Below are 25,649 nucleotides of genomic sequence, written 5' to 3' on the forward strand. Positions count from 1 at the left end.
TAAAGGATAAATGGCGAATGTGGACGATTTGCTATCGAAAAAAAAGGAAGTGGCTCCCATATTGGACCTCTCCAGGGCCACCTGTAACTCTAAGGAGGAGATGCGACGTCTCTTGGAGAAAATCCCTGACTTCAAGATCAAACCCGAGAAAGTAAATCCGGAAGGTGTTAAAATTCGGGACAAGGGGTTCAAGTTTAAATCGGGAAAAAAGGACTTGAAAAACATGAGGGAACCTTATCAATTTATGGACCCTCTTCCCATGGAGATGCAAAGTTTAAGTATTGACGATTTGGCCGGGGTCTCTATTGATTGGAAGATGTTGACCACTTTGCGGCCCAAGAGCAAAGTAGAGGAGAGTTACTTTTCCAGGTAAGGAAAGTAAAGGTGAAAAGAGAAGTTATACTATATTATTCTAACTATTGGTATCGCCACTTCAAATTTGCAGTGACATTCATTTTTTTTCGATAACATTCTGATAAACCGAGAATTTTTAATACCATATTTGCGCAGATTAGTAGAGCTGGGGAAGTTGCGCAATAAAAGCCGCGCAAGTGAAAAGCGCCAATCGCAGATGGACCCTCAAGTGCGCAGAATCAAGAACAAATCTGGAGTGGTGGAGATGCGCGTGGTCAGCTGCGCAGAGTGCGGAGAGGATTTTTGCAATGGTAACTGTTTCCAAAACCGAAATGTTTTAGCAAAAATGATTTTCTAGGTAAAGTGTGTGGGTTGTTTGGGTACGATGCATTTGCTCGCCAACTAGAATTACCAACTATAAGTCAGAAGGTGCTGTCCCCTAATACTGCAGAGAAAACAAAAAAAAAGGTAAAGAGGAAGTCACGGTCTAAGAGCAGAGGGAAGAGGAAGGGTACTACTACCAAGTCCAAGAGCCCCAAGAAGCGGAGCCCTTCCAAACCCAAGGGCAAAGTTGCGTAACTTTGATTATTATATTCTTCATTAAATGTGTTTAAAATTATTTCCATGGAATAATTGAGAATCTATAATGTTTGCCTGAACGATAAGATCCTTTTCCTGCATTTTCCCGTTTCGGATAATTGCCAACTATAACAACTACACTGGCGGAATAACCTAAAGATAAACAAATGTTTCGTGCAAAAACCAGAATGCTATTGTTTGCTTTGCAAATTGATTGTAAATAGTTGCCCAACTACCTTTACAGAGTGTTTCAATTTCGTGCTTCCATATCTCAGAATTCTATAAATGTGTATCAAGGAATTTTGATTTTCTTAACGTGAATTTTCTAATATTACGCACAGAAAAATGGTTGAGATTTTAAGAAAGACCGCAACATGTCAATACCAATAAGATGTTACAGAGTGATGTTTGGATTCAAAATCGCATTTCAGAGAGCATTTTTCGATCAACCAAAACGGCTGTTTAAACATTTTTTTATTTAATTAATTTTAATTGTAATTTAATTGTGTTACTAATGATGGCTCCTTCATAATTTATAATTTTTTATAAATAAATGAGAATGATTTACGCAACTGCAAAATTTCCTGGGTAATACTCTATGTTATCAAGCCACACTGTAGGTGCATACAAATCGACAGCATAATTTACTTTTACGATTTTTGCTTACATTCCATCACTGAGTTTTGTGATGCGAAACTAATCTCTCATAACAATAAGCTGCGTTTATTTGAATAAATAATATTTTTATGGTTTCCATTTTAGCCAAATAAAGACAGGTAAAACTCATATGAACGATATGCAATATCCGTGGCCATAAATACTTAATTACTATTTGTGAGTCGTGGTTGTCAATCAGGATGGTGCGGAGGTGAGAAAAAAACTAAATTAAACAATAAATTTAATAGAGTGATAGTTTTAGTACTAAAGAAGTGCAGCATCCGCTCTGGAAAGTGTGGAAAAGACGTCGCTATGTAGTTTCAGCCATGGGATTTTGTGGCTTCTTCAATGCCTACGTCCTCAGAGTAAATCTCAGTATTGCCATAGTAGCCATGACTGAAAGTACGAACATCATCCTTGAAAATGGCACTACAATCATCCAAGTACAATTCACACACCCAACAAAAAATTCTTGAACTAATTGAAATCACAGCACCCAGATTTCGACTGGAGCCAAGAGCTGCAAGGTCATATCATCAGCGCCTTCTTCTACGGATATATTTCCACTCAGATTGTAGGAGGGGTTTTAGCCACTAGAATAGGGGGCAAAGTCCTGTTTGGTTTAGGAGTGGCGGTCACTGCCGCCCTCACTTTAATCACCCCTTTAGTGGTGGTGACCAATGTCTATTGGTTCATTGCCATAAGGGTGTTTGAAGGAATTTGTGAGGGAGTGACGTACCCCTGCATTCATGCGATATGGTCTAAGTGGGCGCCTCCATTGGAAAGATCTCGTCTGGCAACCATAGCTTTTTCAGGATGCTTCGTTGGGACTGTAGTGGGAATGCCGGCTTCAGCCTATTTGGCTAGTTCGTTGGGATGGGAATCAGTCTTCTACATTTGCGGTTAGTTTATTCAGTTAATGTTATTTTTCACTTATATTGGAACTACATAGGAGCTTCTGGAGTGATTTGGTTTGTAATTTGGACCATATTCATCAGTGGTTCTCCAGAGGACGACCCCAGGATTTCTTTAGGGGAGCTAAAATACATCCAGGAATCAATAAAAAAAGTCTCAGATGATCACATTTACAGCTCGAAAGTCCCGTGGAAAGCAATTTCTACGTCTATGCCAGTTTGGGCCATAATAATGTCGCACTTTAGCGAAAACTGGGGCTTCTATACGCTATTAACGCAGCTGCCTAAATACCTAAAACAAGTCTATGACTATGAGTTGGAGAAGTCCGGGTTCCTCTCTGCTTTACCCTATTTACTCATGTCCATTCTGATCCAATTCTCTGGACAATGGGCCGATTGGTTATTGGTCAAGCGCTATTTGACAACAGTACAAGTGCGGAAAATCTTCAATTGCGCGGGTTTCTTGTCTCAGACCATATTTATGGTAATCGCAGCTCTTTGGTCTGATCCCATCGGATCTGTGGGGTGTCTTACCTTCGCTGTGGGACTCGGAGCTCTGGCTTGGCCAGGATTTAGGTATCCAAACAATTTTAGTCATGATATTATAGATGAGTAATAATTATTGTATGCAGTGTGAACCATCTGGATTTGGCCCCACAGCACGCGAGCATCCTCATGGGAATCAGCAACACTTTCGCCACAATCCCAGGCATTATTAGTCCCACTATTACAGGGTATATAGTTAAATCTCCAGTGGTAAGTCAGTGATAAACGAAAGGAAAAAGCCTGAGGGGGTAATTTTTTATTAAAGACCAACCAGCAATGGCAGACTGTTTTCTTCATTGCTGCAGCCATTTATCTATTCGGGGCGATTTTCTATGGGACTTTCGCAGCTGGAGAACTGCAGCCCTGGGCGGTGATGCAGGACTCTCTTAAGAACACTTCTGACAATAAAGATCAGAGAAGGGACAATATTGGATATATTGAAGAGCGAGCGGGAAAAGATCAACGTCAAGGTATCAGTGAGTCTTCAATTAAATGAAAAGTTTTAGTTTTTTTTTTCTCGTTTTATTTATCCACTAATGCTTATTAATCGTATGGCTTTGCATGGCTTTAACCTTTATTAGATAAGCTCGAGTACAATAAAATAAATCACGATAATTTTAAGTACTTATATTGTATAAATCTGAAGAGTATCAAGAAATGTACTCGGTGTCTCAAATTTGTCCCCATGTCTTGGAGAAGACAAGAGAGGACGAGAAAATATTGGATATAGTAATTTACACATATCCAAAAAATAACAATAATCGTATTACAGGGTGTCAAAGTTTCAAATAATTTTAGCAATTTTTAATGTAATTCTTGAAGCAAACAGACTTTTTGCACAAAACTTAATCTCCCAGGGTTTTTTCGAATGAAGAATTCAAATATTTTCGAATTCCTTCGAAATTTTAATTTATAATAAAATAGTAGGGGATGTTTATCCTATAAATTAATTCAACCTGTGAATATTCAGGTTTTTACCTAACTAGCTTTATCCTCGTTTCTCTATATCTCTCTTAGGACTGACTCTATTCATTACTTCACTAGTCTGTCACTAAGTCAGTGGTTAAAAATGACAGTGAAATAAATCCGGCAGCGCTATTGGTTAAAATCAAATATGACGGTTTTCTGACCAATGAGAACTGGCTTGAATATACTAGTCCATAAAATTGCAATTCTATAGTGTCATGGCGGTAATTCGTTTTTCTTCGTCCGTAAAATAGGTTAAATTTTCCTTTTACTTCATAAAGGTACTTTTTCTTGAATTTTCATTCCTTAACTTAACCCTTGGCATATAAAATGTCCATTCTAGGAATGATCGGCAAAAGACACACGCAGATAGCAACCCAATGGTAAGTGATTCAATATAAAATACATAAATTGGTTATGCAACACATCGTTAAAGGACCCTTTTTCCCCAACGCCCAAAATCCTCTATTTTAAATCTCCTAAGACAAAAAGCAACCCCATTACATCCAGTCCTTACCGAAAAATCTGGAAACGCTATTGTTACAGGTTAGGCAGTGCTGCGATGTATGGAGCTACTGCTGGAGCTCTTGTTGTCTACTTAACTGATTGGAGGGTCGTCACTGACTACTTGCCCTTTTATAACGGAAAATACGTTAAGGACGAATGAAAGGGTTCTTTTTTCGCTGTTAAATTTTTAAGCTGCATAGTAGTAGATAAATGTTTGAAAAATAAAGACACCCCCTTTTAAAAAAGCATTATATTTAATCTTGGAAAGTCAACACAAGCTTTATTCAAATTACATAACAAGGCTGGTAATAGTTCTGTTATAAATATAAAACAATTAATTATCATTATTAACATAACCTAGATTCTGCTGCTCGTGAAGTGATAAATATTATTTGGTCTCGGGACAAACAAACCATCATTTTCCAGGGAAAATCACATACTAAACTGGTCGAACCAAAGACAGTTTATGCCAATATATAATAATGTCAAAACTAGGTGGAGAGCAACTTGTGTATTGATTCTGTTGCTTCAGGTCCTAAGGAGTTCACCATATGTGCAAACTCTTGGCTGAAATCCCTGTTCAAAGTTCTGATAAAATCCTTTAAAATTTGTAGGGTTTCTGCAACGAGACAAATGAAATTGTTATCAAAATATACAGAGAAAGTTTACCATCATTTGGAGTTTGTTCTTTGTAATACACATGCACAACCACCTTGACAACGTCCCCTAAATGCTGCTTCAACACGGGATTACCCTGCTGGTATAACGCGGCAAAGCACTTGATCACAGCCTCGTTTTCTTGGATATCATCCCGGAGGGGTAGTTTCAGCAAAAATGCTGGGAAGACCTGGACAAAAAAAAATCAAAATGCCATTGACAAATTTTGATAGTTTTGTTTACTTGATCCAAAGGCAAACCTCCAGGGTTGACAAAAATCATTTTGGCCAAAGCTCCGCAAATGTTATCCAAAGTCCCTGTATGAGTCTCTTTGCTCACTGCTTGAGACAAGGCGTGCAGAATATCATTGTAGTAGCTGTTGTGATTCCATTTTAAACAAAGAACGGCCAGCGAAGGTAATTCTTACTTGAAAACTCGATCTTTGCCGTGCAAGACCATCTCTCCCAAGCCAAAAATAGCATTATTCCGCACTTCTTCTGCCGAATCTTTCGCCCCAGTCAACCACATTTTCAGTAAATCCGGCACGAAACGTTCCACGTAGACGTCCAAGGCCTTCATGCATTCTGCCAAAGTCCCGTAAGCAAAGGAACGTTGACTCACACTATTTTGCTTCACCTAATTAAACATTATTTTCTCTTGTCTAAATTTACAACAAAAAACTCACAGTTTTCCCAGAGAGGAGTTTCAAAATGTTGGGGAAATAACAGGCGAAATCATCGGGGGAAATGGCAGCTGCATACTTGGGGATAACATCCCCGGCCGACTCCAGTAGTAACTCGTCCTGCTCCGCCTCAGTGTCGTCGTCATTGGCCTCGCTTTGTCCCTGCCCCAAATCTGTGTCTTGGCACATAGTCTTCATTGTCAACACATCCACCACGCAGTTCATTATCGCCTCCCGATGACCATCCCCCACGAACACTTCTCCCTTGATTTCGTCTAACAGGACTGCGTAAGCGTCAAGGCAATTCATCACCACTGATCTTTCTTCGTCCGTTCTAATCAACTCGGAGCATTTCGGAACGAACATCTGAAGGGCTTTGTAAAGAACTTGTTTGGACTCGCTGGTGTTTACCTAAAGTTGAAGCTTTAGAGGATTTGTGGAGGGATTATAGAGACTTATACTTTGTAGAGAGAAATGCAAAATTGCTGCAAGGCTTCCACTGAAGCCCTTCGAATGTCGTCTTGGGGGTAATTTACTAGTTTGAATATTTCGTCGAAACTCTGCTCGATGTAGGGCAAGAACGCTGGCCTAGGAAATTGATAATACTAATATGTTAAGCGCATATTGCAATTATCAATATTAAAATGTTAATTTAAATTATTGATACAGCCCTAGCCTATGTTGGATAATAAAATTCTGGAAATTCTACCGGTTGAATGGCAATGAAAGAAAAATAAAACAGCTTATTTGTCAACAAATAATGAAATTTTCACAGAAAATTTAGTGAAAAGTGTAATTTAGCTTTAATGCATAAAAACCATTAATAAGTTAATAAAACCCATTCTCACCCAGTGTTTGAGCAAATCTCTCTCAAAGCCTGACAAGCCAGCTCCTTCTCCTCATTATAGGAATTCTCTACGGAGTACCGACACTGAGTGGAATCTTCACTAGCAGTGGAACTACCCTCAATATCCTCCTCGCCATTTCCCTCCTCATCAGACAAATCTCCATACACGTCAACCTCCTCTTTCTGCTCTTCATCATAGTGAGTGACAATTCCTTCGCTGCTCTGAATGCTCTCGATCATCTCCTGTACTATTTTGGGCAACACTGGGCTCAAATCTTCCTTCATGACAATGGCAAGTGCAGCAAAAAGCGCATAGATACTCTTTTTTACGTCAGGGTCTTGAGTTTGGTCCAATATTCTCATGCCTAGATGAAGAGTGTCTGTGGCCAAAGGTTTAAAATTTTCTACCCCCACAAACTGGGCCACTACAGCTAAAGTTTCAATGGCGTAACACTGGATTTGATGTATTTCAGAATTGGGGTCTGAGTTGATGTAAAAATTTAGCACTTGAATTATTTTTTGGAAATAGGGCATGATGCCTCCTTTAACAGCGGTGGCGGCAGCCCCGAGAGCGCTTAACGCCACTCGTTTTAGCTGAATAGATGAACACTGTGGATGTAGAGCTACAAACAATCTTTCCATCAATGTGGGCAAATAGGGCATTAGCTCGTCTTCCAAATTTTCACAAAATGTTTCTAGCGCATAGAATAATCTCTCTAAACTAGGGGGATCCTTCTTCTCCACTTCAATTTGCTTCAGCATTTGTCCTAAGTATTCAAAGAGCACTGGCAACAAGTCCGATGCGTATTGACTTATCTCTGGCTAAGGTCTTCTTTCAGAATTAATTTTACAGATAATTAAACACTCACCTGCAAATGTTCTGCAAACTGCCCCAAAGCAAAGAAAACAGCGTTTCGGACTACACTATTGGGGTTGTGAATAGCTGAACAAACACATTTCAGAAACTCATTTAAGTATTTCGTTCTAATTCGCTCAGCGCAGCCTTCGGCCAAAACTGCGAGGGATAAATATGCCGCTTTTTGAGCGTAAATGTCCCCTCCTTGGGAGAAAATAAAACTTAAAAATCGCCCAGATAGTGACTAAAGAAACAGACCCTGTATCGCTGGTTCAACTTTAGTCAGCAAATAAGGCACCACTTTATCAGCAGGTATGTGTAAGGCGATTAAATCCAATGTTTGAGTAGCCACAGTTATAGAGGTGAATTGGTCAGGGTCCCCCAGAAAATACTCTTCTTTGCCATCATCATCTGGCTGTTGTGCCATTAACCGTATAAGAACATCAATAATGGGTTCAATTAGTTTGTTTTTTTGAACCACCTTGCCTTTAGCCCGTATTAACCAACCTGAAATTTTGGTACTTTGGTACCTAAATTACTTAAATGGAAAGTGAGGCCAAAATAACTTTTCTGTAATTTTTTTAAGGCTGATTGTGATTGAAATAAACATAGCCAATATGTATTAAATAACTCGTGATTATAGACAATCTACAATACACAAACAAAACTGATTTTAGGTGATAACAATAATGGCCATGTTTATTTTGGAGCTTTACTAAGTGGAGATACTAAGTACCTATAACGCTGATTGCCTTAATTTGCACTACCATAGGAATACCAGTATTGCTGCCAATGTGAAGACACATCTCAATAATAAGCTTCACATGGGGAGCTACAACAGCTATGGCATACTCAATAAGCTCTTCAACTATTTCAAAAGTGTCACAAGCTTTTTTCTCATCTTCTGTCACAAAGCTGTTGATGATTTCAAGGATTCGAGGCAATAGTTGATGATAAACATTAACCATCTGAACATATAATATTTGTTAATTACCCTATTAAAAGACCTAAAAATTGATTAAATTACCTGTTGATGTCCGCTGATAATAGGGACTAAATTCTTCATTGTCACTACTGTATAGAAAGCTAAATTAGTGTTGGGATGAGAAAGCCCATTGAGAATGGTTGTAAAAAGTATTGCAAATGATTCTGCATGGACTATATAGGAGCTATGAGACATCTCTGTCATTATTGAGAGAGTGTACATTCCCATCTGGTTTATAGAAGAACTTATGAGTATCAAATCTTAACCCTAAGCGTACATTTACCTCTTTATCAACACTATTATCACTGCTGCATAAGGTATGTATAAATTGTAAAACTTCAGGCCAACTATTGTCTGGAAACTCATGCTTTCCAATTACACCTATAAATTGGGCTATAGCATTCTTTACAAGCTTCTCCCGCTCATTCATCAAGGCCTGTAGCATTCCTTGTTTGATCCTGCACACACACAAATCCTCCCTAAAGAGGGTGAAACCGAGAAACCTCACATATACCTAATCCTGACTTCCGCATTCAGCTTGTTCCACTGCCTGCGTTTGCCAAGTTTTCTCCTAAGCAGCACTGATGCTGATTGCCGGATTTGGGGATTTGAAGAAGTGACAACCACCTCACATAAAGCTGGAATGGCTTCGGGCTTTTTGAATGCCTCTTTTAATTCTTTTGTGCCCTGAAACCAATTTTTGGGGGTGAAATCCGGCTTTGCACGTGGAAAGTGAGGTTGGAATAGCGATATGTTCCGGCCTTTTAAAGTGGCTTACCTGAAGGATCGTGTTGCTATTTGGCACTAATAGTTTGGCTAATATTTGCTCCATCTTGGGAAGTTTGTTTCAGCTTGAAATATCTTTAAATCTCAAAGTTTTTGATGCAATTTTTCCAGTTTATGGTAAAGACAACTTCTGTTCGTATTCGCCGATATTGAGATGACAGGGTGGCGAGGTAATAGGCGATTAATGAATTGTCAAAATTTTAGTAATTGATATCAATGTCATCCATAAATGACAACTAATTTCTACATATCCTAGAACATATATTTCCTTTTTGACTTTAATGAGAACAAAGAGGATAGCGGATAAACTAATTTTTTCAGCTATAGCGCCCTCTTGGAAGATTAGAAATGCAAGCTTAACATAATTTCAAAATAAATGTCAAAAACAGCTGATCGCTTTCAATTATTTGTTTATATATTTAAAAATTACCCCCAAAAACAACTTTACATTACAAATTTTCCCAATCAAGCCTCTAGAGGTAATGGCAGGCATTCCTGGCCCTCCGAACAAGCGCTACAGAATCGGAGATGAGGAACAAAAATCTGACTCTGAAAACGACAATTACGTGCCTTACGTACCAGTAAAGGAAAGAAAGAAGCAGCAATTGCTGAAAATTGGTCGCCTGGGGCTACTTAAAGAGTTGGATCCCAGCAAGTCAAAGCCTCTTAGTGAGAGTGAACTAGGAGCAGATGAAGAGGAAGACGATCAGATATGGGGTCGAAAGAATAATATTCCTCTGTTGGACCAACATAATGAACTACGAAAGCTTGCTGAGGCAAAAAAGGTCAGTGCAGTGGAGAGACAGTTGAAGAAAGAAGAAGAAATCTTGGAAATTGTAGCAGAAAAAAAGGCTTTGATGGGTGTGAGTGAATTAGCAAAAGGAATTCAATATAGTGACCCTATAAAAACCAGTTGGAAGCCCCCCAGATTTGTGCTGGCACTGCCTCAGTCCCGACATGACAATATAAGGCACCAACTGAGAATCCTAGTAGAAGGCAAGGAAATTCCTCCACCATTAAAAAGCTTCAGAGATATGAAACTCCATGAAGGTATCATTGACGGACTCAAAGAAAAAAATATAAAAAAACCTACCCCAATTCAAGTTCAAGGCATCCCTACGGTTCTGTCAGGCAGAGACATGATTGGCATAGCTTTTACAGGCTCAGGCAAAACTTTAGTTTTTGTCCTACCATTAATAATGTTCTGTCTAGAACAAGAAGTAAAAATGCCTTTTATCAAAAATGAGGGCCCTTATGGGCTAATAATCTGTCCCTCACGAGAACTTGCAAAGCAAACTTTCGATATTATTCAATTCTTCTGTGAACACCTAAGGAAAAAATCCATGCCAGCAATTCGAACTTGCCTCTGCATTGGAGGAGTGCCCGTTAATGAGGCCATTGAAACCATCCAGAAAGGAGTGCATATAATGGTGGCTACCCCTGGAAGGTTAATGGACATGCTGGAAAAGAAAATTGTAAAACTCTCAGTGTGCAGATATTTGTGCATGGATGAAGCTGATAGGATGATAGATTTAGGGTTTGAAGAAGACGTTAGGACCATTTTTTCATACTTCAATGGACAAAGGCAGACGCTCCTGTTCTCAGCCACAATGCCCAAAAAAATCCAGAACTTTGCTCGCTCAGCTTTAGTAAAACCCATCACCATTAATGTAGGAAGAGCTGGAGCTGCCTCAATGAATGTAACTCAGGAAGTGGAGTATGTCAAACAAGAGGCTAAGATTGTGTATCTGCTAGAGTGTTTACAAAAAACTCAACCTCCTGTATTGATATTTGCAGAGAAGAAACAGGATGTTGATGCAATTCATGAGTATTTGTTATTAAAAGGAGTGGAAGCTGTGGCTATTCACGGGGGTAAAGACCAGGAAGAGCGCTCAAAGTCAGTGGAGGCTTTCAGAAACCATGAAAAAGACGTGCTTGTAGCCACAGATGTTGCCTCAAAAGGACTGGATTTCCCGGATATTCAGCACGTAATAAACTACGATATGCCGGATGATGTTGAGAATTACGTTCATAGAATTGGACGTACTGGACGATCAGCAAATAAAGGATTAGCCACTACTTTTATCAACAAATCAAACGATGAGATGGTGCTGCTGGATCTCAAGCACTTGCTCATAGAGGCCAAGCAAAAAGTACCGGCGTTCCTCATTGAAATTTGCCCTGATACTGAGAAGTACCTGGAGGTGGGCGACGAGAGGGGCTGCAGCTATTGCGGAGGATTGGGACATAGGATTACGGATTGTCCCAAGTTAGAAGCGCAGCAGAACAAACAGGCTTCAAATATCGGCAGAAGGGACTATTTGTCTAATACTGCAGCTGATTATTAGGTTTAAGTAAAGTTGTTATAAATAAAGAATTTGCGATCATATACGATAAGCAATGTTTTGTGTATTGTTTTTAAACCCTGACACTTGAGATTGAAATGATGATATATGTACAATTGGACAGCTTAAGGATTAGTGGAACAGCCAATAATCCCGCTTTGGTTTGGGATTTAATATGAGATTTGTTCAATTTTGGACAGTCGTTCAATTTCGTCGGGTCGCATAGTTACACTGCTTTATTATGAACGTATCAAACATAGAAAATACAGAAACTTTATCTATAAAGTGTTTTAAATCTACATAATTTTCATTTGAAGTGATTTTCTGAGTAGTTCACGTTGTTGATTAGGGAGGTACGTGCATTAAATAAGTGAAAGAGTTTCATTTTTGAGCTTCATAACAAAAAAAGCGAAAACTAACAATTAAACGTAAATAGTTTTTAAAGTATTCGACTTAATTAGATCGGATTTCCTAAATTTGGACACCAATCTGATTGCTTGTTGTCGATAAAGCGCCGATACGTTAAAAGCTTATTTTATCGGAAAAAAATATCAAAACATGATAAAAGGATTAAAATGTGAAATTACTCATATGATTGGCAATAAAATTATTTACGAAAGCTATACTATTCTCTTAACTATGAGTGTAAAATCCATTAAAAGATAACAACACCACTCAAAGATCTTGCATAATTCCAATGGATATTACGTTAGAAGTCATTTTACACCCTATTGCCAGTACTAATTACTAATGGTTTTATTACTGTATAGGGCCAGCTGCAATGTTCGAAGCAAGACAGATATCGAAGACTTCAATCAGCCTCATAAGCGATGAAGACGACGAACTCTTCGAACCGAACGAAGAGGAATTTGAGGCCTACGAGGAGAAAAAGTGGTCGAGGAGCCATTTACGGGTGAGCTTTTTTTAAGGATTCTTAGTCTAAAATGACCATTATCGCTGAAAAATCGAATTACTCGGCTAAAATGAATAATCATTATACTATTAGACCCGATAAACGTAAGCCCCAATAAATATAAATTGGTGGGAATTGACTAAGGAAAATTCCTTATTTAAACAGTTTTTCATTTACCGGCGACAAGTGATGCCTACGATTTCATATCGCGAATAAACCTGCCTGGAAATTCCAGCTTAATAAGTAATCAGGATGTAGTTTTGCCAAGTTAGTGAATAAATAAAGTGTTATGATAATAATGTTCTATCGAGGCAGCTGGAAACTGCGAAAGGTTATTTAGATTAAATAAAATTTTCAGATGAATCACGATTAACATTATTTCCAGACAAAATTTCAATCCCTGGAGCTTCACAACCTCTTCAGAAAGTACACTGATAAAATCAACTTCGGATACTTCTCCCTCTTCCTCATACTCACTTTCCTCCTCTTCTTTACACACCTGGTGCTCCTACTCATCGAGAACATCGATAGTAAGGTAACAGCTTCTCCTCTTTAAAACACTCCAAGTTCTACTAATTACGTTTTAGGAGGAGATTGTAGCAGTGTTGCCAGACCTGATTGTTTACTCCTTAGTGATCCTCCTGGCACTCACAGGCTTCATCCTCCTCGAAGTAATCAATCGCCAGCAGCAAAAATGGACCTACACCTGCCTCACATCCTTCATAATCATTTTCGTGGCTAATTTCGGGTTACCATTGTATCACGACCTCAGGAAAACCGCAGACTTGTACACGTACATGCCAGCCTATACATTCCTGCTTGTAATCAGTTGCTACATGTTCTTTGGGGTGGAAAAGAACTGGGTTGCCTGCTCCCTGGGCGTTGCGGTGTCTTGTGTACACGTGTTGATTCTAGCTCTGAACACTTACAAGCGATCTGATAAATTAGTGGAAAGAGTAAGTAAACGTTTATGATTTCGATTCGATCAGAAACATAATTCGTGTTGCATAAGTTTCTATGGGTAATTTTGTGTTTAAGTAGTTTTAACTTTTGCGCTCTGCGAGTTTAAATTTGGTGCCTACTTTAGTAACATTTTCTTTGCAAGTGAACTATTATTGTCTTACTTATGGAAGCAGAGAGATAGATTTATCGGAGGAAGTGTGGGATTAGTTCAAGGAACTTGTCAACGTTTGAATAAAGTGCATTTTAAGGCTCAATTCAGTGTTCAATTGCAAGATATGAGAAATTTTGTTGAAGCGCTTTAAATGAAATTTCATCCACCATTGTGTCGAGAAGAAATGCTTTGGAACTAAAAAATGCTATATATATATATATAATTAATACAATTTATTCACAAATTAAATTAAATAATATTCGATGTGATTATATCTCTTTATTTCCGTTAACCTGCATTAAACTCCCCATAAGGCTTATGCAAAACTCATCATCACAAAACACACCTGAAAGGAGTCTTAAATTTCTTCTCCGCTCGCATGACGTTACTTTTCAGGTTTTTTCAGATATAATTTTTCTAACATGTTTCAACGGCCTCGGTCTATACATCCGCTATTTAAACGAAATCGTCCAGAGGAAGAGTTTCCTGGACAGACGCGACTGCATTGAGAGCACCTTTCAGCTTCGCAACGAGAAAAAACAAGAAGTACTTTGCAATTTTTTTTTGTACTTTGTACTTTTTTTCTGTTAAGTTTCATCTAAGCAAGGTTTTCAGGAACAACTTATGGCCAGCATCATTCCTGCGCCTCTAATCAACAAAGTGCGCCAGAACTATTTGAGAAGCCAGGAGAACTTTCAGAAGTTTGGCAGAATTGGCCAATTTGAAAAGCCGTAAGTCTCCCTTTGGTATTGAAGTTTATGTAGAAATTTGCGTCTTTTTTAAGGGAGGATCTCTTAGAAACCCACGAGGGAGTCACTATTCTGTTTGCTGATATTGTGAACTATACTTACATAACCAACCAGCTGAATGTGCATGATTTGCTGGAGACTCTAAACGAGTTATTTGGGAGGTTTGATGATGCTTCAGATGTAAGTTTCAAAGGTATTTTAATAAGCACTTTTGTGGAGTTTTTTTTAGAGGTTGAAAGTTATTCGAATTAAATTTCTTGGGGATTGTTATTATTGCGTATCGGGGCTTCCCCCAGATGCTCCTAGTAATCCTGCGGAAGCATGCGTAGATCTCGGACTGGCCATGATCAAAATCATTGCTGATGTTAGGTCTGTTTTTAAGTATTTTTAAGGAAAAAAAACTTACTCCTTTTCCACCCAGGGAAAAGAATAATTTGGATATAGATATGAGAATTGGTATCCATACTGGGCGGACAATAAGCGGCATCATCGGTAAAGTCAAATATCAGTTCGACATTTGGTCTAAAGACGTTGATATTGCTAATAAAATGGAAAGCGAGGGGTCCGCCGGGTAAGGGTTAACTCATTTACATTTAGGAATTCTTTTAGTGGTTTTTTAGCAAGGTGCATATAACGAGCGCCACTAAAGCGCTACTACAGAAAAATTACAACATCGTAGAGACCGAAAAGGGAGAAACTGTGCCTCAGTTTAAGCAGCACAATCTGAAAACATTTTTGGTCTCTCCGTTTCAAAATGAAGAGGAAGTTTTATTGGCAGGCTCAGAACCAGCATCTTCAGCTTTGCGAACGTCGTTATTCCGCAAAAACGGCTCCCTTTCTTTGTTGAACCACCTTCCTGTGTCGGCCCCTATCGCCGAGGGACCAAGGGATACTCTCACTCTGATAGAGAGCAATAACATTGATCAAGATCTCCGCAGGTACAATAGGAAGCAGTGTAAAGCTTTGATGTATTTTCGACGTTTTAGGCGGTCTCCTTATGTCAGTGCAGATCCCAAGCGTAGTATGGTTTTTCAGAGGAGGGCGAGTCAGAGGTTTCGGGCGACCGAGGATAGGAGGCTGACAGGGGAAGTTAAAAGAAGGACGGCGTTTATGAGTTCCAATTTTAAGAGATACATGGAGAGAACGGAAGAAGTAGCCACGGAGATGGAGAAGACTATTGATGATATGTCGTTTTCGAAGAGGGAGTGAGTTGTCTGATTTTGTATGTGTCTATGGGGATTCATGGCTTGAGTATTTAACTTGATTGAATCAGATTGATTTGACACAAATGAGGTCAAAATCCTGCATACATTTTTGTTGTTATACAGGGGATAATATTAGTGTTATAGGAAGGTGCGGGTAAGTTTTTCAGGCTTACATATGGCCTGACATGGCAATGAAGATTTTACGGCATTTTTTTACTTTTAAGCCTAAAAATGAAGGTCAAACTTCTTTTCTAATATTTTTGGTCCCCAAGTGAGATCAATAATTATTGGTACCAAGCGAAACAATTGATACTCCTTAATTTTTAATCAATTCCTTATTTGTGTCGGTTCAGTAGCGGTTAACTTTCAAATAGTTACAACATTTGTTGGGTTAAAAAAACGAGCCGCTAACGCCCTGTAAAGTATTCGATTGTCGCTGATTTTCCTCGCTTTTCATTAGTCAATACGTTGCGAAAGGGACCGAGATAAACAGCCTACTTATTTTCAAAGATAAGAAGAACGAGCTGCAGTACGTTAAGATGAAGGATCCCATGTTCAAGTACTACGTCTCGAGTCAAGTGGTGTTGATACTTTGCGTCTACCTGATTCAGAATTTGACGTTAGACAGGTGCGTATTTGAGAACCAATAATATACAGGGTGGTCCTTCGGGAATTATGGAAAAATTATGTAATGCGGAAAAATGTTAACGTTTGGCTCATTACGAAAATTGGCAACTTTTAGGAAAAAACGTAAAAATTAACAATTTTCAATTAAAGAGAGCTCTGAGAGCAAATGAAGGAAATTGGGCCACTAACAATATTGGGGTTTAGAAGCTGAAGATTCGTCAACAAAACCTCGAGACTTATGCTTCCTTGAAACTTTTCCATAATTGACCGAGGCGGTTTCAGGATGTTCCTCTAGTACATATATCGAAGATATACTGATAATCTTGTCAAGCAAACAATTTCTATAAAAGTAGGTACATTTTGTTATAAATTTCCATGGAAAATCATTTTGGTAAAATCAACAAATACTCGGAAATAATAGGCTTAAGGATTAGTATTAGATCTTTATCTGGAGGATACTTCTCAAATAAACTCTACAACCTATTTTATCGTTTCCGCGCGCATTATCCTCTTGCCAAATTCCATTTTTCGCACAAAATCTTGAAATGATTTGTATTGCACCTTATTTAGTCGTGCCTGGCTGCGTTACGAATTTATAATCTCCCAGCTGATTTTGATGTTGATTCTGCTGCCCAGCACGTGGACTTATTACTTGTACCTACGGTTCTACACTCAATTCGTGGACACACCTCCGCAAAACCCGGTTGTGCGCTTCTTTTACAACACTTCTAAGTATATAACATATAATTTCTGGGCAAGACTGATCATCTACACGCTGGTATGGATGCTGTGCCTGTCCTGTGTCTTTCTGGAAGTGGTAAGTCTGTTTAAACTAAACATAAGAGGTGAAAACTGAACATGGCAAATTTCATTAGTGGTCTTGTCATAACGAGAGCATGAAGGAATCGAATCCAGCCAATTATGAGCATTGCATTACGCCTTGGGTAAAACTCTTACTTAAGTCCATTCAGTCCATTTCATAATAAATTAAATTCCTTACAGCATATGACAGAATCTTGCGCATTGGCCCTTATAATGACCTTCCTGTTTCTCAAGATTTTCCTGTGGATTAAATTCTTCTACGCACTATTAACCACAGTGGCTTACAGCTACTGTGTTTTATACTTCGTCACCCCCATTTATTACAAGGTATTTTCCATGACTTTTTCCTGTTGAGGGAGACTAATCGCAACCTTCAGAACAGCGAAACATTTAACCCGCACTTGTCACCGCAAGTGTCCCACGTCCTCAGCGTGGTCTTCCTGATGTTAACCCTTCATCTAATCGACAGACAGACTGATTACATGAACCGATTGGATTTTCTATGGACTTCGAAACTGCTCGAGGAAAAGCGTAAGGCGAACGAGCAGCAGGCGGTCAACACGAATATGCTAATTAATATCTTGCCCAAACATGTCGGTAAAGGTTGATTTTGAAGGTAAAATTTTCGTTTCTTTCACGAGGATTTCAGCCAAGATTTACCTGGACGTGAATAAGGAGATGAACGATTTGTACTTTGAGACTCATCATAATGCGGCAGTCATGTTCGCTTCGATGATCTTCGACGAGGTTTACACCGAGAACGAAATGAGCTTTCTGACAGTGATGAACCAGTATATCACCATTATTGACACGGTAAGTGCATTGTTCAACGCTATGTATCGCTGTGTTCAGTGCCTTAAACAAATTATAGACATTGAGAAATTCATTTCAATTTGTATCTCTTTTAAAACTATCGTAACACAACTCCAAATGAAGTTAAGGAGGGTTGTAACTGACAGGTTTTGTAGGTAGCTTAAAGCGGTCAATTCTATAACCCTTCTCCTAATCCTGCTGGTTTGTTTAGTCAGTTGCCGAGCTTTTCCAGGTCATTCTAAAAGTTCCACTGACCTTTCTCTTTCAGTTGATAAACCGCAAAGAGTTCTCCAAAGTGGAGAAGATTAAGATCGCCAAATGGACCTACATGGCCGCTTGCGGCCTTACCATTCCCGGAGAGAACGAGCAGGAGACTCATCACACCAATAGTACCCTGGAGGTGCTCCTGAACTTCGCTTCTACTATGTTCAAACAGTTCCATGAGCACAACAACTTATTCGTTCAGTTTAATTTGAGAATCGGTAGGAATTTTGAGGTTGCCACATCCAAAGAAAAAACGGCAGTAGGGTTATTGCAATAATAGGACTTGTTGGATTTTATTAATTTTTCTAGGGATTTGCCATGGTCCTATAGTGGCAGGCGTGGTGGGTTCTAAGAAGCCTCTGTACGACATTTGGGGGAACGCTGTCAATATGGCCTCCAGGATGGACAGTACTGGAAGTGCTGGTACATACTGACTTTATTATTATTTATTTACGTATTTTTTGGGGGTTTTGGTGTAGGTCATATACAGGTTCTGGAGGAGACCGCTATTGAGGTGGAAAAATTGGGTTATAAGTGTGTGCCCCGTGGGATGAGAACGGTGAAAGGAGTGGGGGAGATGCCTACGTTCTTCGTGGAACTCGATAGAGAATTCAATTTGGTCAGGAAGCCGCCGGAGGTCTCGTGATTGTACCTAATATTTTCTATTAATTTATTTCTTTCTTTGTGATTTCGTGCTAGGTTTAAGTTTAATAATAAATAGTTAAAGAGATATTTCAGCTCTTAAACATAACTCCAGCCGTCCAACCTAAGTCCGACTCAAGACCTGTTCAGTCCTTCTTCCGAGTCCGCGAACCGAACTAACGTAATGGCGAAAGTTCTCTATTTATTAATCCCTATCTCCCTCATTCCATCATATCAGATGATGGTGTGTTCTTCACTCCCAAATGGTGCTAATACCGTGGATTTTGTCTTTTAAATTACAGAGAACCCTAGCTCTCAGCCATTGATGGATCTAAGGGGCAAGTGGGTACAGCACCGAAAAACTTCCCGTCTGGATATTCTTCATTGCAAGGTTGCCAAGCTGTGTACCTGAAATTCGGCTGCAGTTCCAGTGTTTCTGTCACTAATCATTAGTGAGATCAACGTTGCCGAGTCCACGAACATTCATTTTACTTCGAGTAAGTTCCATTTTAAATATTTCAAGGGAAAAGCTCCGAAACGTATCGCATAGAAGGCAAAATCCATTTTTTCGTGCCCCGGTAATAACATTTTAGCACGCGTCAAACAGTTATCACCGCTTTATTTACCGATTTGCGCCTTTGATCGCCCAATTGTTTATCGAAACCGAGATTAAGAGGTTTACGCGAGCGAGCGTTTAGCGGCGCTCTATTTACACGATTCCCGAAAATGTGTTTAAATTTAGAGGTCCCGATCGGAAAATAATTAGTGCATCCCGAAGCGCTGTTTTAAATAAAATGGTAATCAGGAATTTCCAAGGATCTTCTTTCACCTCTACACGGCCGCTGTGTCCAATGATTTGTTTTGACGTTTACATTCATGATGGCGGCCTAACGTTTACCGTAACACGAGTAGTTTTGACGTTTCTATTCAAAATGGCGCATTCAATCTCAAAACAAAACAGCAAAGCATTGTTGCCGATTAATGTCGACGCGAAGTCCTTGGAATATTTTCTGTCTCCAAATACAATTCAATAGTCAATTTTTTTGTCCGAATTGAAGATTTATAGCACCAACTAATGGGGGTACCTATAAATAAGTCCACCGCTCGTTATTGGAGAGGCAAGGGGGGCCGCACAAAAAAGCTTTTCATTCGGACAAGTTATATGGACTGTTAACGTGTGCACTTAAAGGCGGGTGACGACAGGTCCGAGTACTGGCCGTTTAGTACGAAATTTACAGGATGATTTTTGGTTCGGTCGACGGTTATTTTCGTTGTTTTTACCTATAAAAGTCATAGAGTTTAACTGCAGTCTTACGGGGTTTCTGATAGTTTTCGGCTCCAGACGCATGATGATGAGGGCATGAGTAATCAGTAAATCCGGGCGTACGTGACTTTTTCAGGCTTCGCGGCCTTGCAATATCGTTTTTGCGGTTTGCAGTTCCACCTAAGTGTGGGATCCCGAGGGTCTGGAACGTCATGCCTCTTGCCAGACGACTTCTCACTGGTGAGAACGAACATTTACGAGACTACGAAATCCATCTAGTTTCGCGTTTTTCATCCAAAAACGGTTGAACAACAAAAGCAATAACGTGAAATTGATTTCCGTGTTATCAAGCCCTCTTCCAAAATTTAAGAAATCTTTTCCAAATTTTCGAAATTCCAGGGCTATAAATAACTACATCTATTCGTCTTTCTCTTTAGTCCAGTAATTTCAAAATTTGGCAAATTCTTTGTAGTAATTTGTTTTAACAATAGCCATGTCAAATTAAATGCAGTGTTGCCAAATTTCTGCATTAAAACAATTTTTACACGCTTCAAATAAGTTACACCGAATCCTTTATTGCATTCCTCTGTTGAATTTTTCCCTGTGAAAATTCTGATGATAAGTACAATATAAGAGAGTCTCAGTGTTTAAGTAAAGTAATGTTTCTTAATATTTGTCAAATTGAATAAGGTAAATATGGCGTTTTGTGTGTGTTGAATTTGCTGGAAAATTGAAAAACTGTGGCATTGCCGCTTTGTCGCTCAAGAAATTTGGCATCGCCGCTGTAGTTACTTACTTTGAGAACATCCAACTCCAGTATCTTGAAATTGCCGAATTATATACAGACTTTACACCTCACATTTTTACTTTGGGGTTAGTGACACTGATGTTTGGGATAATTTTGCTCTATCTCAAGCTCAATCTTAATCTTTTTCATTAATAAATTTGGAAAGAATTTCCAAAAATAGGAACGTGGCATCAATGCTTTACTCATTTGTTTTGAAAATAGTGCTATAGTTGCATGTTAAATCAGAAACATTATTGCCACACCTCGACCTACAAGTCTCTGTATATTTTCACAGAAAATGAGAGTGTGAAAATTGAAACTATAGGAGAGAGAATAACGAAGTCACATTGGTGTTACATAATACTTTTATTCATTTTATAAATAATAATATCCCATATAATCACTGATAATAATAATTACTATACTTAAAAAAAAAAAACGCTCTATACAGTACCCAAAACGAACCTCAGAAACGAACTTACACCGCTAAAGACCTGAACTATGTACAATCCTTTGGCATCTGACAGCTGTATGAATAATCACTTAATTAAGCTAAATCGATAATAACGTAATAATTACAATAAAAGCTTCGTTGTAGTCCACACGTTACTGGAACCAGTAACGTTTCAAATAAATTAAGTCAAAAAATGAAAAAAAAATTGACGTACGAGACTAATAACGGTACCGATTTTCTGTTTTTGTTTTTGACAGATGCTAATACGTGACATTTACATGCCATATTTGACGGGAGTCTCGTAGAAAGAGTGCGGGGTATTGGAAGTGGGAGGCGAAGGCAAAGATGGCGGCAGAGTAGTCGAATGCGGCGATGCCACGTAGGGTTTTCTATCGCACTGTTGCATGCCATTGCTAGCCGGCCTCATCACTGAAATTCAAAAAAAATGGCACCGATTAGTCTTTGTTGCGACTGTTTACGCGAGTCAGTATATCATGCTGGGTTAGAGATTGTTCGCAAGTGGTACTCGTGGAATAAACACAATCCGAAAATTGTGTAAATAATTCAAGATTTGTGTATTATTTTGAGGCGGCAACATGTGCCTCGACACGGCCAAAATCGCTTTGGATGGTAAAACAAAAACGCAACACCGGATCGAGTTTCTTTTCATTCATAAAGCTCCCGAAACTACTATACTACACTAATAGTAGCGATCATCTATTTTTCTTGTACGGGGCGCCCCCCGGGGCCTTCTGTGTTTGCTTTAGCGGCGCTTACTGCGATCGGGCGCGTTGACAAGGTAATCCGAGATGGCAACTAACATGACAGTTGACAGGTCGACTGACGCGCGGTAATGCGTTTCGGCTACTTTGTGGGTGGCCGGGGGCAAAACAGTTGATTAATGGCACGGAAAATGCTGATACAAATCGGCAATGTTGTTAAGCAGAATGGCATTACATCTGACGTGTTGAATTTAATGTTTGTCATAGTTGTCAGTCAAATTGAATTGATGACTTTTGTAGATGTCCAGTCACAGTACTCTCATTGGCTATATTGAACTTTTTTTTTTATCATTCTATATGGCTGCTGCCTTACGAACTATAATCCCAAAATTTGTCGTTACTGAGGCTTATGTCTCATTATTATGTAATTTAATTCTGAAAGTTCAAGATTTAACACCATACACAGGACGTCCCTTCAAAAAAGGGTTTTATTGTTTTATGGGCTGGAATTTTGAATTTTTATGGTGGCTCTAAGGGTGGTTGTTAACACCATCTGGTGCTGAATTGTAGGATATAAAAATCGCTCAATCTGGGATTTTGAGACATAAGCAAGTTTTAATAGTCAGTAACATAGATGAACAGGTAATTCTCGCAACAAAGTAATGTATATTGTAATGTATCCCTTCCAGCATTGCCACATTAAGCAGAGTAACACAAACAGTGAGGGCAACTAGTTTAAATATCGTATTATTTCTTAATAGTTAATATTTTTTTTCATAGTTTTTTTAAAAAACAGAAGTAATAAAAAAATTGTGAGAATGATAAATATTTAGCAACGTGGCTTTAGTTTTTCACTAACAATAATGTCAATCAGATTACAGCGTTGTCGGGTTGCTGTAGAAGAGCAATTAATCTAAATCAACCTTAGCAGAGTTAATAGCTGTTAGACCAATTCCTGTGTATGCTACTGTTAATTGTTTGCCAATAAATACCAAGAGACCCTACAGAATTAAGGACTTTAAAAGCTTGCTAGCACTCCCTGCATTAGTGACACGTCTCAAAAATGTCAATGTTTAACTGACTGTCGCCAAATTTTGACATTTAATGATCGATTACACACATTGAGAAAAGTCCCTTATAGGTCATTTTGAAACAGTGGCGTGGTCAAGCGAAAACTACCAAGAACTCCAAGAATTTATTATTTTTTCGATTTTTTTATAATCTTGAAAGTTTGGAAACTGCAGTATAAATGTTATATATGTACATATAAGTAAATAATGTCAATAAGTTGCCATTTACTGCAGAAGTAGACACTTGAAGCTGTCACATTAAAGGCAGTCTACTCTGAAAATTCTAATTTTTTTTTTTATCGAGAAATTTTGACTTTGGCACCTAATTCATTTGTTTTGAAAACTCCATAGATCGTTTATAAATTAGAAAGATGACTCATAGAAGTGACGTGTCGAGGAATTAGTTGCGAGACAAGAGAAAAACGCCACGTTGCCAATTGTAATTACAATGAGTAAATATTTACTTAACTGTTGCTTAATTAATACCCAATTTCTTCGACTTCTTGATCCTTAAATATTATTAATAACAGCATCGCTGGCTGCATTCGTTTTCTAAATTGTTTTTCAGGTTAGTTCGGTTTGCTAAATTTGGCAACGCCAGTTGTGGGCTTTTGTCATTGTTTTTGAGATGATACAGGGTGAAGATCCAAATTGTATATACAATGAGCTCAAAAAGGTCGGAATAAATTGACTTAAAATTCAAACATTGTTTTTCCGTCGTATTAGTACACTACTCACTAAAATAAGTCAGCGAAAGTTGATTGAAACGGAGATTCAAATGTCGGGAATTGGGCGAAGTTTGGTTTCATTTCGATAATGTTCAGGTTAGCGCTCATTTATTGCCAAATGGTGGGCATGAAAATTTTGCAAAAAAAAACAGTGGCGTGTCCTTACATGATTTGAAACAGGAGCACATATAACAAAGATGTGTTACTTACAATTCTCCGTTACAGACGTAGAAATAACCCCGTACTGATAGTAGTTATCTACGGGCGGCGGTGGTGTGTCCTGGTTCTCCTGCACTGGACTGAGGGGTGCTTTTAGATAGCTACTGGAAATAGCGGTCCCGTCCGCATAGGGCGAAGTTAACAGGCTCGCGTTCGTCCCCCAATCGCGCTCGCACTGTTGCTGATACACCGCAGGGTACTCATAGTTCCCGTAATGTCCCCCGGACACTGACGTCACCTGGGGCGAGGGAGCGTTATAGGAGCATGTGGAGTAATCCTGCGTTTGCACCAGCCCTTGGTGTTCGTATCCCGTGGCCTGATTCACCATCGAAGGCATGTTGTTGGCGAAAAAGGTTCCTGGATGGTATTGAGGCTTCATAGCCTGACACTTGCGCCTGAACCCGCGAGGACGCCGTCGGAAGGAACCTTCTTCGAACATATATTCGCTGGCGGGGTCTATTGTCCAGTAGTGACCCTTTCCAGGCCGCCCTAGTCCTTTGGGGAGCTTGATGAAGCACTCGTTGAGGGAGAGATTGTGCCTCACCGAGTTTTTCCATCCCTGGTAGCTGCCCCTGAAGAAAGGGAAGCGCTGCTGGAGAAACGAGTAGATTTCACTTAAAGTGAGTCTTTTGGCCGGTGAATGTTGGATTGCCATAACTATGAGGGCGATATAAGAATAGGGGGGCTTCTCCTGCCTTCGAATGCCGCTCTTTTTATCCGATGAACTGGGTTTTTGGTCCTCAGTCGAGGCCGCGCTTTCGGGGGAAACATTGCTATGCTGCTGCTGCTGCTGCTGCTGCTGCTGGACGGATGTGGCCGCCTCGTTCAGTGATATGACGCTGGGATGGTGCAACTGTAGCTGACCGAGATGTTGCTGGATGCTAACACCGCCGCCGACCTCGACCAACTGCTGTTCCTTCATCATTCTTCAAAACATTTACATCGAAATCATATAAACTATAAACAATCCGATCTTTATTTGATACACAAGCACTGTATATACACAATATAGTGTATATTTACGGGGCCATATACAAACACTGGCCGGGAATCGTACACAATTTACACTAGGGTTTTGTGTATACAAATGTCTCGCGTACGCTCTTGTGAGCGGGAATGATATTAAATTCGCTAGGCACTGGGTCTGGAGCGCGGACGGGCCTACCGGGAACCGAGCGCGAGCGAGAGCGAGATAGGCACGTCGTACCGTTCCAGCTCAGGGATTTTCAGGCGGTGCTTCACTTGGATTCCGGGGAGAGATGTGTGACCCCCACTACTATTCGGGCCTATTTCGGCGAATGGCGCGGGTCCGGATTAAGGCTGATGGTCGGGATCTTCCAGGATTAAGTACGACACCCAACAAACTAAGCCATTGCGACCAGCAATCACTTTTAATAAAATTTCTCGGTCTTTGCGGTTTATCTGCCTTTGGACTGATAAGAGCGCTGATAAGACTCTCGAGTTGGAATGCGCTGACGACTGCCTTTTTTGCGATTTTAGTGCCAGTTAAACGGCAAAAATCAATATTTTCCCTGTAAAATCACTTAGAAAGTTAGTTTTCTTCTGTGATTGTAA

The 25,649-nt window shown here is 39.4% G+C and overlaps 6 protein-coding genes and 1 long non-coding RNA gene across 8 annotated transcripts; 5 read left to right on the forward strand and 2 right to left on the reverse strand.

The window, feature by feature from the left end:
• Nucleotides 1-10: 10 nt before the first annotated feature.
• Nucleotides 11-971, forward strand: LOC136411558 (uncharacterized). Its single transcript, XM_066394171.1, has 3 exons — nucleotides 11-369; nucleotides 511-665; nucleotides 713-971. The coding sequence occupies exons 1-3, from the start codon at nucleotides 11-13 to the stop codon at nucleotides 931-933; spliced, it is 735 nt and encodes a 244-aa protein (XP_066250268.1). The 3' UTR covers nucleotides 934-971.
• Nucleotides 972-1,688: 717 nt separating this feature from the next.
• Nucleotides 1,689-4,032, forward strand: LOC136411650 (sialin-like). Its single transcript, XM_066394303.1, has 8 exons — nucleotides 1,689-1,801; nucleotides 1,853-2,033; nucleotides 2,084-2,492; nucleotides 2,543-3,080; nucleotides 3,137-3,260; nucleotides 3,316-3,526; nucleotides 3,673-3,779; nucleotides 4,021-4,032. Exons 1-8 carry the CDS (start codon nucleotides 1,791-1,793, stop codon nucleotides 4,030-4,032), a joined length of 1,593 nt encoding a protein of 530 aa, XP_066250400.1. The 5' UTR covers nucleotides 1,689-1,790.
• A 70-nt stretch (nucleotides 4,033-4,102) lies between these two features.
• On the forward strand, nucleotides 4,103-5,197 carry LOC136411397 (uncharacterized). The gene is made up of 2 exons (XR_010752325.1): nucleotides 4,103-4,399; nucleotides 4,563-5,197. It is a non-coding gene; the product is annotated as an uncharacterized lncRNA (long non-coding RNA).
• LOC136411387 (importin-4-like) lies at nucleotides 4,994-9,499 on the reverse strand. The gene is made up of 14 exons (XM_066393929.1): nucleotides 9,329-9,499; nucleotides 9,065-9,237; nucleotides 8,834-9,008; nucleotides 8,593-8,778; nucleotides 8,302-8,533; nucleotides 7,824-8,072; nucleotides 7,579-7,769; nucleotides 6,711-7,531; nucleotides 6,324-6,450; nucleotides 5,866-6,273; nucleotides 5,608-5,816; nucleotides 5,424-5,556; nucleotides 5,193-5,370; nucleotides 4,994-5,142 (listed from the first exon to the last, which is right to left on the reverse strand). Exons 1-14 carry the CDS (start codon nucleotides 9,380-9,382, stop codon nucleotides 5,015-5,017), a joined length of 3,264 nt encoding a protein of 1,087 aa, XP_066250026.1. The 5' UTR covers nucleotides 9,383-9,499; the 3' UTR covers nucleotides 4,994-5,014.
• A 304-nt stretch (nucleotides 9,500-9,803) lies between these two features.
• On the forward strand, nucleotides 9,804-11,731 carry abs (ATP-dependent RNA helicase abstrakt). Its single transcript, XM_066394716.1, has one exon. It carries the CDS (start codon nucleotides 9,819-9,821, stop codon nucleotides 11,682-11,684), a length of 1,866 nt encoding a protein of 621 aa, XP_066250813.1. The 5' UTR covers nucleotides 9,804-9,818; the 3' UTR covers nucleotides 11,685-11,731.
• Nucleotides 11,732-11,745: 14 nt separating this feature from the next.
• On the forward strand, nucleotides 11,746-18,910 carry LOC136411906 (adenylate cyclase type 2-like). 2 transcript variants are annotated; one of them, XM_066394715.1, is made up of 20 exons: nucleotides 11,746-12,034; nucleotides 12,452-12,594; nucleotides 12,980-13,129; nucleotides 13,182-13,550; nucleotides 14,105-14,254; nucleotides 14,324-14,439; nucleotides 14,493-14,637; nucleotides 14,687-14,826; nucleotides 14,879-15,028; nucleotides 15,078-15,395; nucleotides 15,444-15,662; nucleotides 16,123-16,290; nucleotides 16,860-17,106; nucleotides 17,165-17,233; nucleotides 17,292-17,438; nucleotides 17,489-17,708; nucleotides 17,761-17,924; nucleotides 18,193-18,406; nucleotides 18,498-18,611; nucleotides 18,668-18,910. In XM_066394715.1, exons 2-20 carry the CDS (start codon nucleotides 12,463-12,465, stop codon nucleotides 18,832-18,834), a joined length of 3,399 nt encoding a protein of 1,132 aa, XP_066250812.1. In that variant the 5' UTR covers nucleotides 11,746-12,034; nucleotides 12,452-12,462; the 3' UTR covers nucleotides 18,835-18,910. The 2 variants fall into 2 exon arrangements, with proteins under 2 accessions (XP_066250812.1, XP_066250810.1); XM_066394713.1 differs by lacking the exon at nucleotides 11,746-12,034 and having other exon boundaries at nucleotides 12,399-12,594.
• A 2,327-nt stretch (nucleotides 18,911-21,237) lies between these two features.
• LOC136411698 (forkhead box protein F1-like) lies at nucleotides 21,238-25,542 on the reverse strand. Its single transcript, XM_066394357.1, has 2 exons — nucleotides 24,066-25,542; nucleotides 21,238-21,764 (listed from the first exon to the last, which is right to left on the reverse strand). Exons 1-2 carry the CDS (start codon nucleotides 24,997-24,999, stop codon nucleotides 21,610-21,612), a joined length of 1,089 nt encoding a protein of 362 aa, XP_066250454.1. The 5' UTR covers nucleotides 25,000-25,542; the 3' UTR covers nucleotides 21,238-21,609.
• Nucleotides 25,543-25,649: the final 107 nt, after the last annotated feature.

The sequence above is a fragment of the Euwallacea similis genome, chromosome 10 (genome assembly GCF_039881205.1).
Source record: "Euwallacea similis isolate ESF13 chromosome 10, ESF131.1, whole genome shotgun sequence".
Taxonomy (NCBI): domain Eukaryota; kingdom Metazoa; phylum Arthropoda; class Insecta; order Coleoptera; family Curculionidae; genus Euwallacea; species Euwallacea similis.

What these genes read in the sequence shown, in the direction of transcription:
- LOC136411650 (XM_066394303.1), top strand. An exon ending in CTGGCTTGGCCAGGATTTAG is followed by an intron (nt 3,081 to 3,136) that starts GTATCCAAACAA and finishes TATTGTATGCAG; the next exon opens with TGTGAACCATCTGGATTTGG. An exon ending in AGATCAACGTCAAGGTATCA is followed by an intron (nt 3,527 to 3,672) that starts GTGAGTCTTCAA and finishes GATAATTTTAAG; the next exon opens with TACTTATATTGTATAAATCT.
- LOC136411906 (XM_066394715.1), top strand. Translation starts at nt 12,463, where the DNA reads ATGTTCGAAGCAAGACAGATATCGAAGACTTCAATCAGCCTCATAAGC. An exon ending in GAAAGCGAGGGGTCCGCCGG is followed by an intron (nt 15,029 to 15,077) that starts GTAAGGGTTAAC and finishes GTGGTTTTTTAG; the next exon opens with CAAGGTGCATATAACGAGCG. An exon ending in ATTGATCAAGATCTCCGCAG is followed by an intron (nt 15,396 to 15,443) that starts GTACAATAGGAA and finishes TCGACGTTTTAG; the next exon opens with GCGGTCTCCTTATGTCAGTG.
- abs (XM_066394716.1), top strand. Translation starts at nt 9,819, where the DNA reads ATGGCAGGCATTCCTGGCCCTCCGAACAAGCGCTACAGAATCGGAGAT.
- LOC136411387 (XM_066393929.1), bottom strand. Translation starts at nt 9,382, where the DNA reads ATGGAGCAAATATTAGCCAAACTATTAGTGCCAAATAGCAACACGATC. An exon ending in AGTTGAACCAGCGATACAGG is followed by an intron (nt 7,770 to 7,823) that starts GTCTGTTTCTTT and finishes TTTTCTCCCAAG; the next exon opens with GAGGGGACATTTACGCTCAA. An exon ending in GAGGTTTGCCTTTGGATCAA is followed by an intron (nt 5,371 to 5,423) that starts GTAAACAAAACT and finishes TTTTTTGTCCAG; the next exon opens with GTCTTCCCAGCATTTTTGCT.
- LOC136411558 (XM_066394171.1), top strand. Translation starts at nt 11, where the DNA reads ATGGCGAATGTGGACGATTTGCTATCGAAAAAAAAGGAAGTGGCTCCC. An exon ending in GAGGAGAGTTACTTTTCCAG is followed by an intron (nt 370 to 510) that starts GTAAGGAAAGTA and finishes ATATTTGCGCAG; the next exon opens with ATTAGTAGAGCTGGGGAAGT. An exon ending in CGGAGAGGATTTTTGCAATG is followed by an intron (nt 666 to 712) that starts GTAACTGTTTCC and finishes ATGATTTTCTAG; the next exon opens with GTAAAGTGTGTGGGTTGTTT.
- LOC136411698 (XM_066394357.1), bottom strand. Translation starts at nt 24,999, where the DNA reads ATGATGAAGGAACAGCAGTTGGTCGAGGTCGGCGGCGGTGTTAGCATC. An exon ending in TACGTCTGTAACGGAGAATT is followed by an intron (nt 21,765 to 24,065) that starts GTAAGTAACACA and finishes TTTGAATTTCAG; the next exon opens with TGATGAGGCCGGCTAGCAAT.